Source organism: Scardinius erythrophthalmus (assembly GCF_964197995.2).
Source record: "Scardinius erythrophthalmus genome assembly, chromosome: 3".
Lineage (NCBI taxonomy): Eukaryota > Metazoa > Chordata > Actinopteri > Cypriniformes > Leuciscidae > Scardinius > Scardinius erythrophthalmus.
In genome coordinates this window covers 59213641-59229483 of record NC_138223.1, presented here as the reverse complement: position 1 = coordinate 59229483, position 15843 = coordinate 59213641, and the positions used below count along the sequence as shown (strand labels likewise).

Below are 15843 nucleotides of genomic sequence, written 5' to 3'. Positions count from 1 at the left end.
ATGTAAATTGCAGTGACCCAATCCAGCGTCCCAGACCTGACAGGCCATTTCAGATGAAAACCTGCTGTAAAATAGCCTCTCTAGTGATAATACAGGAAAATATGGCTTTATCAGAAGTTATCAACATATTCCTGCAAAATATTCATTCATAGTAACATTAATAATTAATCCCACAACAGTTTTTTACAAGATAAAGCAAATGTTCTACATGGCATGTAAAATGAGTTCAATGTCAAAGCAAATTTATAACAAGATTTATATGAATATTTGTCTGTGTATTTCATACTTGAATTGCTGAGGTATATTATTATTATTATTATTATTAATTTTAGGATTTAAAGATTAGCCATAAAATATGAAATGTATAGTTTTGCTAAAAAGGATAGTTGCAACTATGCACATGTGGCAAATAGAATTCAGCTCTTTTTTTTTCTTCATATGATTATATTGTTCTGTAAACACACAAAGTTAGATGAACTGCCATGAGGGAACATTTAATATTTTCTTGCAACCTTTGATGGTTGGAGTGTAGAATAATGATGTCTGTCTTTGTTCAATTTAATAAAAGTAAAAACTATTTTGTTGCTTAAGAATTTAACATTTGGAGAAAAAGCGTTGTATATTTCACTGCATTGAAATATTCTGAATGATAGACACTCTGAATAATGTGCTGTAAAGTAAGACTGTCATTAGTTAATGGACCGTTTCCCCCTTTTTTATTTTGAACTCAAATACAGGGAAGGTAAAACAAGTTTAATGTTAAAGTAAATGTATAGCAATATTTATATTTGTCTAACTGTATTTCATACTTGTTGGTAAATTGTTTATGTACATTTTTATAAATGTTATAATTTTTCATAAACTATACAATGTTGAATTTTCTTAAAAAACATAGTTGTGGCAAATATAATCCAGCTTTTCTTTTCATGTGATTATATTCTTCTGCAAACACACAAAGTTTGGTGAACTGCAATGAGGAACATTTAATATTTTCTTTATCTAATAAAAGCTCTTTTTTCTCACTTTATTTTGTTTAACATTTGGATATTTTCGATATTTCACTGCATGGAAATATTCTTAATGAATAGACATTCTGAATAATGTGCTGTAAAGTAAGACTGTCATGGGAAAATGCACAAAAACTAATATTTCATTTATTTATTTTTAACTCAAATTCCCCAGTGACATCATACTATACCCCTAATGGTGGGTAAGTTGAGCCACTTCTGTGTCACTAGCTCTATTTCTGTGTCCTTATGACCCTTTCCTTTATTTGTCCTGATAGAAGACAGCTGAAATATGATGTGTTGTATAATAATGCTGAAGCACAGATATTTGGCAGTGAAGAATATGTTCTCTGAGCTTCATGTCCTCTACAACAGTCTCAGCCTTCCTCCAACGTCAGGACACCTGAACGAAGCTCCACAAAATCTGTCCGATTAAACATTATTCAGCTGGAGTGTCTAAATCACTTCAACAAAGAGCAGAAAAGAAGTGTCCAGTGATGCTCTTCCCATGAAAGCAGCTGAGCGTTCTGATGCTGTAGAAGCCGAATGTGAGATTCGTCACGTAGAGCTGGAATATTTCTTCTCATGTTGCTCCATCAAGTCATGGTTTAGTCTGTAGTTGCAGCACAGTTTGTGTCTCCAGGAGCTTTTGCTCTGCTTTTGCACACGTTTCTCCTCCAGCGGCTCCTGGAAAACATCCACAGCACTGCAAGTGTTTGTCAGCGCAGGTTTTTATCTATTTATTAAAATGATCATCTGTAAAGATGCCTAACTTTAAAGTCTGGACTACAGCAAAGCTTGTGCTCTTATTGCTTTGGAGAAAAGATGCTGTTCATTTCACACATTTGACCGCTGTGTTGTGATGAACACAATGATCTGTCATGAACTTCATCATCAACTCTAGAGAAATGTGTCCAGAAGAGGAACATCTGTGACTGTTGTAGTTGAGAGAGTGTTTGGCATCATTGAGCTGATAGGAAAGAAACACACAGGACACATGAACTCTAGAGAGAGCGTAAGTCAGACGGGCCGCAGATGAAAGATCGATCAGACCGTTGAATCTCCAGACGGGCTCTTTTAAAATCAGTATTTGACATTGACAGCACATTCACAACGCCACACTGAGAGCTCAAGCCGTCGCAGTGAGAATAGTGTGTGTGTTTATTCTGATCATTACACTGATCTGAAGACAGAGCAGAAAGACGGCTTTCTGAATGTTAATAAATGCATTGATCTCCTTCATTTGTGTAACTATGGCGACTGACAGTCTCGTTTATATAATTACACACTGTGTAGAGCTCTTATTATAGCATTGATCTTCACATTAGTTTCTGTTTTACATTATTTTCAGCTGAATTTCAGTTTTTGGAGATTAACTCTAGACAACTAGAGTTATTGAGGAAATGTTTAGCACTTTATAGCAGGTTTTTGCAGGTCTGTTATGTGTCCTCTATTGAAGCGTAATAAACCAACAGTTGGAGAGTCTTTGTCCTATTCGACGTGTGCGGATCCTTTTCCTACTTTAGGACTTTTCTGGGCTGGATTTACGCACCCAGTGAAGGTTTGTGACGTTGGACTGTAAATACATTTGGCTCTACACCAGTTTCTTCATCATTGTATTTAAGTGAACATTTATTTGGAGTAAGGAGAATGATTGATGTGAACTGATGACAGTATGAATGATCATGAATGTGACGAGAGATCAGCAGAATGAAACACACAGACGATCTCCTGATAGTGTGCTTTATTTCTCCACACACTGTCTGACACTAAATGAACTGTGCAGATCAGCGACGGTACACACACTCACAGTATCGCTGTTAAACACAGATGATCACGGTGTTATTCCAGTCTTTCAGGAGCTTCAGAGCTCAATCTGCTGCCTTCATCACCACAACATCTTCTTCTGAAATGATGGTGTTTTATCCTTTATTAGATCTCCACGAGCACAACAGCTTTATATGACAGGATCGACACACACACACACACACACACCAGCCTCTGTGCCTCAGCTCACACTGAAATATCTCTATCATGAACATGACAAAGTTGTCACGGCCGGCTCTGAGTTGCGACAAATGAGGGAGGCAACGAGAACAAAAGCAAATTAAGAAGTATTTATTAACAAAAATAACATTTACGACTAAATAAGAGAAAACATCACTACAGAAACGCAAATAAAGAATAAGCTAAGTAATTAACACTAACACAAAATACACACTCCAAATTACAGGCCTGCAAACATAAATCTCCAAACTAAACTAATACATGAAGCAAACGAATAATAAACAAATAAAACAGCAACCCAGAATAACAGAAGACAAAAGGGTAACCGAAGAGACTGAAGTCAGAGAACCATCACCTTTTATCATTCTCTGCAGGTGTTTGCCCCCCATTGTGATGTGTGTGTGTGTGTGTGTGTGTGTGTGTGTGTGTGTGTGTGTGTGCTCCAGCACATCAGCTCTGCACGCGCTCAGACGAGGTACTGTCCCCATCACACACACACACACACACACACACACACACACACACACCACTGATGCTCAACCTGACTCTGACACACTGCGTTCTCATTGGCCAGATCATCAGGGGGCGGTGCGGTGCGCTTCGCTGTGGTGACCAATCAGGCGGTGGCAGAGGGCGTGTCACTCAGGGAGGATGAAAGTGTGTATATACACCGCCGTTTGAACAGCTCGCTGGTGAGTTCATAATCACACACACTCGTTCTGAAGACACACTCAGTGAAATAACGTAGGTGTTACCGCGAGCGCAGAGGAACCTCACCGCTCAGGCCGTCTGTGATTGGGTGTTTGAGAACAGAGAGAGCGTCGTCAGAGACAATTTATATGAGACATGCCACTTCCTCAATCCTCAATACAAATATATAAGGAAAACCCGTAACGGCAAAGATGGCGGTTGTATGCACATGTCCCGCCCCTCCCGCTGGAAAGCCAATCATCTGCTTTTAACAGTCAGCAGCTGACCAATAAGGAGCGAATGTACAGTGACGTGACATAACTGCCATATTCAACCTGTGCTTTCGCGCTGTGACTGGCGCTGAGCCAAAGACGGACGCGCTCAGCGCTTGTCATAGGCTATATCACAACTGTTCAGTGTGTTTAACCACATAATGTTTATTTTAGGTTTCAGACATTTAAATACATATAATTGTTTAATTGCTTGGCACAACACCGGCATTCTGGATAGAGACGTGAATGAAGTTGGAGACGTGAATGAAGTTGGTGTCGTGAACGTGAATCCTTGCGCATGCGTAGTAAAAGTATAACCTGTGGGGAAAAAGGCGTTTTAAACCTTATTTTGGGGCAAAGTCATCAAACTTTTTCAGCGATTTTTATCATATTTTACTGCTGTTTCTATACATGCAGTTTTTATGTCCCGGTGACCAGTGAAAGTGCAGTTCTGACTCTCTGCCCATTCATTTAGATAGGAGCCTGGTCTTGTTAGTCCGAAATAGCTGCCCGGAGGCGTTGCCAAGATGGCGGCCGAGTGGCACGACTTGCCTAAAAGGACTTTGGCGTCGTCCACTGGATTCAGCCAACGGGAGCCAAGAGTTACTCACTGGAGGCGGAGCTACAGAAAGGCCCCGCCCTCCTCACCTTCCTCCCACACAATCCCCTCTCAGCCAATCAGCTGCTCAACCAGGTACACTCAGCTAACACTGTAACGCCATGAAAAATGTTTTTTAGGTTTGAATGGTTTATCGTTTATAGAATTTAACAACGGTTTTATAAAATATGTGTATATTTTACAGTTAAATTACAGGAAATTATGGATACCCACACTTGTGTAAATTTTTTATTTTATTTTTATTGTAATTTTGATCATGAGAGTTTCTCATTATCATGTGAAACGAAGTCATTATTATGAGATAGCAAGTTCTCGTTCAAACATTAGTTCACTATGTCACTATGGGAATCGCCTCAGGCGTGGCCAATCCTGGAAGCACCAGTTATATCACATCTGTCAGTTGACCGACCAATAAATGACAGTGATGCGCAAGTCCCGCCTCCCCAATACACAGTGCCTATAGAAAGTCTTCATTCCCTGCGAAATCTCCACCTTTTGTCACATCCTGGAAACTGGCGATTGGTCAGGATTAAAGGGAAAATGGATGCTGTTGAGTACATCCAAATGTTTGAGTAAACCTGTGTCCCTCTGCTGAAGATGGGCATTCACACTCAGCACCACAGTGATCCCATACACACCACCAAAAGAACAGCGTAGCGGCTTCAGGATAGGAAGGTGAATGTGCTTGAGTGGCCGAGCGCTGACTTCAGTCCCATAGAGAGTCTGTGGATGGACTTGAAGAGAGCAGTCCATCGCCGCTCACCACCGAATTTGACTGATCTTGAGCAGTTCTGAAGGGAAGAATGGGCAAATATTCCCCATATACTGTAGGTCTGCAAAGCTAGTGCAGTCAAACCAAGATATATTCAAACTCCTTCAACATTCCTCACATTATCACAGTTTATTCGCTATAGTTTAGAAAATGGTAATAAAATATGAGCAGAACTCAGTTGATGTTTGACTGGTTTTCTCCGTCCTTCTGTTAGACTGTCTCACACATGAATTATGTTGAATATCTGTCAGCTGTTAAATTTAACTACACAATTAGATAATACCAGTTTAGCTCAACCAATCACCAAGCAATGCTTCATTGTGTTCAGTCTGTGTGTAAAAAGAGCTTCAGCAAAACATGATCAGCTCAAAGTGTCCCAATCATTTTTGGTCCAAATTTGTATAATGTGACTGGTAGAGTCTCTGGATGAATAATTTTTGGGTATAATATGTCACAGTTTGCTGTATTTTGCGCTCCTCACTTACATAAATGAACTATAGTGTCCTGCACACACTAGTGAAACAAATATAAAAAATGTATATCTGGTGTCTGAATAATGTGTGGTTGGACTGTATCCCTCAGAAAAATGGATGTCTGTAATTAAAGCAAAAAGTGTCTCTATGAAGTATTAAATCAGGGGACTGATGACTTTTACACCCTGTTATTTTAGTTTTTTTAATTTTTAATAATCCTCCAGAATATTTTAAAATGTTATTTTTACTTTGATGATTAACTTTTTTTTGCAACTAATTAATTAATACGCATCGGACACAGTGTGCAAGGTTTCTGTGAGTGAAGATTTTTGAGTGAGATGACGAATAGAAAAAAACGCATATGAAAATTTCATACTCGGTGTGCAAGGACCTTCAGACACGCACAGGCTGTGCTCCCTAACCCCGAGTGCTGCCCGCACCGCTCTCAGATCCCTTTAAGGGTTGTAGAGATCCAGGTACGAGTCGCGGCCGTGACTAAAGGAGACCCGAGTCTCTCCTCGCCTTCTGTGTGAGGCTACTCCTCAGCCCTGGTGCAGATGCAGAGAGTTGATGGATGAGATCTCTCCTGAACTACTTCCCTCTTTGAATCAGATCCCTTGGCAAGGGCCAAAGATGATGAGGCGATATCTCGTCCTTTGGAGGAGGATGGCAGTGCCATGGGTTATTTCCCCTTGCCCAATCCAGGACCTCATTGAGATGTGTAGGAGAGCAGCTGCTAAACTCTTATCCATTACTCGTCTCTTGGAGGATATTTAGAGGAAGATGAAGAGGATGCTATCCTGCCTTCTAATCTTTCTTCTAGACTTGGCAGTCTCCCTTCCCCAATCCAGGACCTCATTGAGATGTGCTAAACTCTTATCGACTGGCCATCTCAGCAAGAAGACCAGGGTGGAGAGAGCGATTATATGACGGGAAGAGGGTGCATTCGCGCACTTCCCCTGTGATTCTGGGACGAACCCTTCTCACATAAAGGTGCGTGTTAAAGGTTTCTCCAAGCTGGACGTTCATAATATGGAGGAGTTGGGAATGTCCAACCCCATGGTTGAATTGTCAGTGGCAAGTCACCTCCACCACAATCACTCCTTTACTGCCGGGACAGACAGTCCCAACTTCCACCAACTCTAGAGAGAGTAAGGAGATCTCAGTCACACTGATAGCCCTGAACTGGGCTGGTAAATTGTGGCTGACGGGGATAATCCAGCCCTGGCCTCTCCCGCTGTGAAGGGATCTCTCTCACAAGCCTTCAAGGGTCAGTGAGACTCTTCAGAACGAGAGAGCGGCTTCAGCAGGATCTGCATATGACCAGACATGGAATATGTTTGAGCAATGTTGCACACACAGACACATTCTTCCTTTTTCCTGTTGCTGATGTGTTGCTTTCTGCAAGAACTTTTAGATAAGTGCAGAGCCTTTTCTATCATCAAGGCTGATCTTGCCGCAGTTTCTGCGTGCCCTGTGGGGATTGACAGGAATACCGTAGGTCAACACCCGCCCGTATGCAGGGCGTTTGGACAGGGTCTCAAAGCCACTGATTCCACCGTGGGATCTGTCCTTGGTCCTTAATGCACTCCCTTCCCTTTTGAGCCTGTATATTGTACTGATTTAAAGTCCCCCTATAGTCAATCATTTCATCCCTTAAAACTCATCTGTGATCACCAAAATGACATATTTAGGCTTTTTTTCCTTTAAATAAAATTACCTTAAAATAGCTTGAATGTAACTCGACACCCTTGCCTCATTTAGTATCTGCGGCTCTATGAGTATGCAAATGAGCCCCGCCTCCACTCACTCACTCAGCTCAGAGATCCACTGGTTGACGATCACACGTTGACACCAATCACAGCGGCCGGCCCTTCATCACCATCATCAACCTCAGAGACGAGACGCACTACGTGCTCAAGCACACTGACTCACTGGGTAAAAACACTGAACACACACACACACACACACACACACACGTCACACTGCACCGGTAATAATTGCTGTTCTCTCTGTGTCTGTGGAGCAGAAGATTTCATCCAGAACTTCAGCGTCTCCTTCAGTCCTTTACACAGACATGTGGTGGGACACAAACAACATCAGCACACTCAGTCCCTCATACAGGAAGTGACCTCAGACAGCTTCCTGGACACCGTCATGGACTCCCAGCGGGTGAGATCAGCTCTTCTTTCAAATGCTTTTATTAACTTAAAGAGAGTACAGGGGATATATAACACACAATCAGCCTGATACAGCAAAGTAAATAAATTATTTAGAATGAAGGTCCGTTCAAGAACGATGACTATAATAGCGTCCACACCAAGAACGATGACTATATTAGCGTTCACACCAAGACCGATAACTATATTAGCGTTCACACCAAGACCGATGACTATATTAGCGTCCACACCAAGAACGATAACTATATTAGCGTTCACACCAAGAACGATAACTATATTAGCGTTCACACCAAGACCGATGACTATATTAGCGTCCACACCAAGACCGATGACTATAATAGCGTCTACACCAAGAACGAGGACTATATTAGCGTTCACACCAAGAACGATGACTATATTAGCGTCTACACCAAGAACGATGACTATATTAGCATCCACACCAAGAACGATGACTATATTAGCGTCCACACCAAGAACGATGACTATATTAGCGTCCACACCAAGAACGATGACTATATTAGTGTTCACACCAAGAACGATGACTATATTAGCGTTCACACCAAGAGTGATGACTATGTTAGCGTCCACACCAAGAACGATGACTATATTAGCGTTCACACCAAGAGTGATGTCTATATTTGCGTTCACACCAAGAACGATGACTATATTAGCGTTCACACCAAGAACGATGACTATATTAGCGTTCACACCAAGAACGATGACTATATTAGCGTTCACACCAAGAACGATGACTATATTAACGTCCACACCAAGAGTGATGTCTATATTAGCGTTCACACCAAGAACGATGACTATATTAGCGTTCACACCAAGAACGATGACTATATTAGCGTCCACACCAAGAACGATGACTATATTAGCGTTCACACCAAGAGTGATGTCTATATTAGCGTTCACACCAAGAACGATGACTATATTAGCGTTCACACCGTGAACGATGACTATGTTAGCGTCCACACCAAGAACGATGACTATATTAGCGTTCACACCAAGAGTGATGTCTATATTAGCGTTCACACCAAGAACGATGACTATATTAGCGTTCACACCAAGAACGATGACTATATTAGCGTTCACACCAAGAACGATGACTATATTAGCGTCCACACCAAGAACGATGACTATAATAACGTCCACACCAAAACCGATGACTATATTAGCGTTCACACCAAGAACGATGACTATATTAGCGTTCACACCAAGAACGATGACTATATTAGCGTCCACACCAAGAACGATGGCTATATTAGCGTCCACACCAAGACCGATGACTATATTAGCGTTCACACCAAGACCGATGACTATATTAGCGTCCACACCAAGAACGATGACTATATTAGCGTCCACACCAAGAACGATGGCTATATTAGCGTCCACACCAAGACCGATGACTATATTAGCGTTCACACCAAGACCGATGACTATATTAGCGTCCACACCAAGAACGATGACTATATTAGCGTCCACACCAAGACCGATGACTATATTAGCGTCCACACCAAGACCGATGACTATATTAGCGTTCACACCAAGACCGATGACTATATTAGCGTTCACACCAAGAACAATGACTATATTAGCGTTCACACCAAGAACGATGACTATATTAGCGTCCACACCAAGAACGATGACTATATTAGCGTTCACACCAAGAACGATGACTATATTAGCGTCCACACCAAGAACGATGACTACATTAGCGTCCACACCAAGAACGATGACTACATTAGCGTCCACACCAAGAACGATGACTATTATTAGCGTCCACACCAAGAACGATGACTATATTAGCGTCCACACCAAGACCGATGACTATATTAGCGTTCACACCAAGAACGATGACTAGCGTCCACACCAAGAACGATGACTATATTAGCGTCCACACCAAGAACGATGACTATATTAGCGTCCACACCAAGAACGATGACTATATTAGCGTCCACACCAAGACCGATGACTATATTAGCGTTCACACCAAGAACGATGACTATATTAGCGTTCACACCAAGACCGATGACTATATTAGCGTCCACACCAAGAACGATGACTATATTGGCGTCCACACCAAGACCGATGACTATATTAGCGTCCACACCAAGACCGATGACTATATTGGCGTCGACACCGAGAACGATGACTATATTGGCGTCCACACCAAGACCGATGACTATATTAGCGTCCACACCAAGAACGATGACTATATTGGCGTCCACACCAAGACCGATGACTATATTAGCGTCCACACCAAGACCGATGACTATATTAGCGTTCACACTAAGAACGATGACTATATTAGCGTTCACACCAAGAACGATGACTATATTAGCGTTCACACCAAGAACGATGACTATATTAGCGTTCACACCAAGAACGATGACTATATTAGCGTCCACACCAAGACCGATGACTATATTAGCGTCCACACCAAGACCGATGACTATATTAGCGTTCACACCAAGAACGATGACTAGCGTCCACACCAAGAACGATGACTATATTAGCGTCCACACCAAGACCGATGACTATATTAGCGTTCACACCAAGAACGATGACTATATTAGCGTTCACACCAAGAACGATGACTATATTAGCGTCCACACCAAGAACGATGACTATATTAGCGTCCACACCAAGAACAATGACTATATTAGCGTTCACACCAAGACCGATGACTATATTAGCGTCCACACCAAGACCGATGACTATATTAGCGTCCACACCAAGAACGATGACTATATTAGCGTTCACACCAAGAACGATGACTATATTAGTGTCCACACCAAGACCGATGACTATATTAGCGTTCACACCAAGAACGATGACTAGCGTCCACACCAAGAACGATGACTATATTAGCGTTCACACCAAGAACGATGACTATATTAGCGTCCACACCAAGACCGATGACTATATTAGCGTTCACACCAAGAACGATGACTATATTAGCGTTCACACCAAGACCGATGACTATATTAGCGTCCACACCAAGAACGATGACTATATTGGCGTCCACACCAAGACCGATGACTATATTAGCGTCCACACCAAGAACGATGACTATATTGGCGTCCACACCAAGACCGATGACTATATTAGCGTCCACACCAAGAACGATGACTATATTAGCGTCCACACCAAGAACGATGACTATATTAGCGTTCACACCAAGAACGATGACTATATTAGCGTTCACACCAAGAACGATGTCTATATTAGCATCCACACCAAGAACGATGACTATATTAGCGTCCACACCAAGAACGATGACTATATTAGCGTTCACACCAAGAACGATGACTATATTAGCGTTCACACAACAGGTTATAACTGTGATCTTCTCCTCAGGACATGCTGCTGTTGTATTATTCGACCTGGTGCGGCTTCTGCTCACTTCTCAATCACGTGTTTCTTCAACTGGCCCGTCTGTTCCAGGGAAACGGCACCCTCACGGTGGCCAGGTGTGGAACTGCACCTGCAAACACTTCACATTAGCTTCACATGACCGTATATTCAGCACTTACAGTTCCTCCACAGTAATAATCATGTTCGTTTATTACTGTTCTTGTTGTTTTCAGAGTGAATGTTGGTCGTAATGATCTGCCATGGGAGTTTATGGTGGATCATCTGCCCTCCGTGCTGCTCTTCCCCCGACACAGGTTCAAAAACCCCATCATAAAGTGTAAAACTCTTTTCCGTACAGTGTAAATATTCTTGCACACGTTACTGTCTCCCGCAGGAAGCAGATGAGTGTCAAGTTTCCAGAAAACACACCCATGACGGTTCCCAACCTGCTGCGGTTCGTTCTGCTGCACACTAGCCACGCCCCCTGGGAGGAGTCAGACAGTGGGGCGGAGTCAGCATTCCTGCTGGGGGCGGAGCTTCATAGACTGCTGCGGGAAGTGTCAGGAAGACAGGAAGGGAAGTGCGAGGCTTCCTGATGAGTGACAGACCGAGATCATGGCAGAATCTCACAAAACCGCTCAAGAACACGTCCAGCTCATATTTCATGTTCTGGTGATTAATAATGATTGTCATTACAGACGTGAGCGATCAATGAAGATGTTCCTCTGATTCTCAGCAGCACATTTGGACTTTATGAGGGTTTAAAGAGAAACACTGTTAAAAAAAGTATTTCTGTTGGTTTTGCTGAAATTGTCTATTTTTTCATGATCACTAAAGTATGGCATCTGGTGCAGTATTCAGGGATTTCTTGATTGTTCTCAGACTTGAAGGGTTAAATTAAAGTTTATGGTGGTAAATGTGATCCTCACTGACTGTTTTTTTTTTTATCATTTGGTTTCTCTTTACATTTGTGTAAATTGTACTTGATCACTAAAGTCAATTTATTATCAGTTAAATAACATGCAAATAAATTACTTTCTATTTAATGATATTTAATGAAAAATAAAATTTAATGATATTTACATTTTATGCATGGCTTAAAAAATATTAAGTCTAACAATAAAACGTAAAATGTTAATGTAAGGTATTGGTAATAAGGAAACAAAACCAGAACAAGGTTTATGTTTAGTTTTAGGTTTTAAAAAGCTGCTAAAAATACTGTTATCCATTATAACAATCAGGCCCTAAAAAAGCTAATATTATCGTGAATATTTTATGAATAAAAGTATATTTTAGATGTGTGCGAGAGACAAGATTCTCCCTCGTGCAGAAACCGTTAATCGTCGTTAATCAGAGTAATTCATCATTTCTTTTAGGCATATGTAACATCATTATAGTGAAGGATTTAATTTAAACGGTGAATTCGTTATGAAGAAATCTGGAGTCAACACATGGACGTGTAACGCAATGCGAAGCTTTCTTATTTTCTTTTTTTTAACGACGGGAAAGATCAGCCCTTCAGTCAATCCGTCTCAGGTTTTTTATGCAACCGGGTCACGTGATATCTGACAGCCACACACGCGCACACACAGCTGTGTCCCAATGTGAAGGCTGCATCCTCCGAAGGTCGTATTTGAAGGCCGATTGGCCGCATTTGAAAGCCGATTGCGTCACAGCGGCGCGACGAAGGACGTCCCAATTCAAAGGTTGCATCCTCCGAAGGCCGCATTTGAAGGCCGATTGCATCTCTGCACGCGATGAAGGCTGTCCCAATTCAGTTCTGCATCCTCCGAAGGCCGTATTCGAAGGCCGGTTGCGTCATCGCGCCGCGACGAAGGCTACCCTGATTCAAAAGCGACGCCAAATGCACCCTTCGTTTCCCCGTGAAAGGAAGGATACATAAATGGACACTTAGCGTCCTATCCTACCCTATTCTACCCCATAAGCCATTGCGCGCCGTTGACGACAGGCCGGCGGCCGAGAAGATCGGTGGTGGACAGCAAATTCACATTTAAATGTAAGTATTATGTTTTCATTTACTCAAATAGCTAGCGAAACCAGTTAAAGTTTATTATAAACTTCATCTTAACTCCTTCGTCACCATTGCGTGGCTTCATTTGTCAGGTAGTTTTAGGCAGTGGTGGAGGAAGTACTGAATCTCAGTACTTAAGTAAAAGTACAAATAACCAGAGACATATTTACTTTAGTAAAAGTAAAAGTACCACAATGAAAACCCTACTTAAGTAAAAAGTAAAAAGTACCTGATTTTAAATGTACTTTAAGTATTAAAAGTAAAAGTACTTTCATAACAATTTATTCTCTTAATGTCTATATTCTAATAATTAGGGCTGTAACAATATGCAATATGAAACCGAAATCGCGACACTCGGATCCACGAACCTGTGTCGCGGTGTGAGTGTGAGAAGGCAGAATCGCGACACACCCCTTATTTGAAGTTAACATAATACAATACGTGACCTGGATAAATTCTTTAAAATTGGGCAATCCCAGCGTTATATGGACGTCACAATTGCAGTAAAAACTTGAAATGTAAATTCTCAAATACCAATTGAAACTGTTTATATATCCATACTCCCTTAATAAAGAAGTCCAGACATTAGAAAAATACTAGTCTACAGACACATGCGTTTTATATTTTAATATGAGGGAAATATAAATCCGTAACGTGACACACAAAAAAAAAAATCTTTAACTTTTAGGTGGCAAAATATTTTTTAGTAATTCTGTGAATTTCACTGTGCAAACCAAAAGTAATAACCACCGGATTAAGAACATATCACAGAACATATCATATTCATTTTATTTTTTGTGTTCACATTTATGAGGAAAAAACAATGTTACGGACGTGTCAGTTCTCCATTACGCACGTGAGCGCTCTGAAAGCGGCACCAAAATACTGCTTTAAAACATTCACAGAGACCTCAAAAGCCCTTCTTTAAAGTGAATTTCGTTTCGTATTAATTGTATCTTAATTTTAATCAATATTTCATTCATGTTTCATGGATTTAATAAATAAGTAGCAGAAAATAGATCAGGACACGGAGGCGCGGGCGCGTGAACTGGTGAAACTCATGAACCGAAACTCAGGTCTGTACTTGCCTCACAGACCTGAGATGTATATAGAAAACTTGAAATGTGTACTTTTAAACAGAACAATTCAAAACGAAAGAAAACAGACTGTTTTCTGCATGTAATCCGTATAAAATGTGCATTTCTCTCTGGCGCATTCACTGCAAAGATCGCGCGTCAGAATCAATTAAAATGTCTCCTTGTTATATTTTACATATTCATAATCATTACTTTTGCCGGTTCTTTGTGAAAGCTTTCTTGGCAGCGCCACAGTTGCATGTTACATGAACGCGTCAGCACCGAAAACATGGAGATTTTTTTCAATCCCTGTTTTGGCAAGGGGAAAAACTGATCAGAAAATGTAAAGAAACGTTGTAGAAATGTAGTGGAGTAGAAAGTATAATAATTGCTGCAAAAAGTAACGAAGTAAAAGTCAAAAGTATGCACTATTGATTCTACTTAAGTAAAGTACAGATACGTGAAAAATGTACTTAAGTAAAGTAACGAAGTATTTTTACTTCGTTACATTCCACCACTGGTTTTAGGCAAAACTTGTGCTAATATTAGTTTAACGACCTATTTGTAATATTTGCACTAGTCTGTCTCACTTGTGTATTGTAAGAAATATCACTCACCCTATAAAGCCTAAAACAACCAACCCCCAAATTTGGTTTTTAACCAAATTTGACTATACAGAAATATTAAGTTAATTATTTTGTGCCTCTATGGGAGTTACATTCCCCAGACCCATTTTTAAATATTTTATATATATATATATATATATGTATATATATATGAAAATTAATACACACATCTTTGCTGAAATGTATTGTGCTGTTGTTGTTAACAAGCCATGGTTATTTTGCTCTGCCTTAGATTGCACGTGTCCTGGGACAGGAGAGGGTGTGAGTGGGAAACCCACTGCTGAAACTTGGCCCTAGTTTGTCCTCATGGATGAGGTGTTGGGACAGAGGCATTGCACCAACCCCGCTGTCCTCATGGCCTCAATCCCTGAGGACAGACCAGGGCCGAGTTCAGCAGTGTATGACCAAGAAGAGGAGCCAGGGGCAACACCAGCACCAGCACCCGCACCAGCACCAGCACCGGCACCACGAAGAAGGCGAGACCGAGAGGACGAGTTTTTGGACTTGATTAGAGAAGACATGGGACTGCAGAAGCGAGGAGAGCACAGGAGAGTAGGGAGAGGATGGACAGGCTGTTTTCTCTTCTTGAAAGAATTATTGAGAAATATATATATATTCTTGTTGAACTTTTTTTCACCTATATTTTTTAAAAGGAAAAAAAAATCTGTACATTTATTTATTTTTATGCAACTTTAAATGTATAAATAAAAGACATTATGCTCTGGA

The 15843-nt window shown here is 41.0% G+C and overlaps 1 protein-coding gene across 1 annotated transcript; it reads left to right on the top strand.

Annotated features, from left to right (window-relative positions):
• Nucleotides 1–3085: 3085 nt before the first annotated feature.
• Nucleotides 3086–12305, top strand: LOC308688895 (thioredoxin domain-containing protein 11-like; the record flags this gene model as incomplete). Its single annotated transcript, XM_081362332.1, has 11 exons — nt 3086–3094; nt 3461–3489; nt 3589–3706; nt 3763–3837; nt 4536–4670; nt 6916–7033; nt 7677–7778; nt 7870–8012; nt 11387–11499; nt 11617–11697; nt 11778–12305. 11 exons carry the CDS (start codon nt 3086–3088, stop codon nt 11977–11979), a joined length of 1125 nt encoding a protein of 374 aa, XP_081218458.1. The 3' UTR covers nt 11980–12305.
• Nucleotides 12306–15843: the final 3538 nt, after the last annotated feature.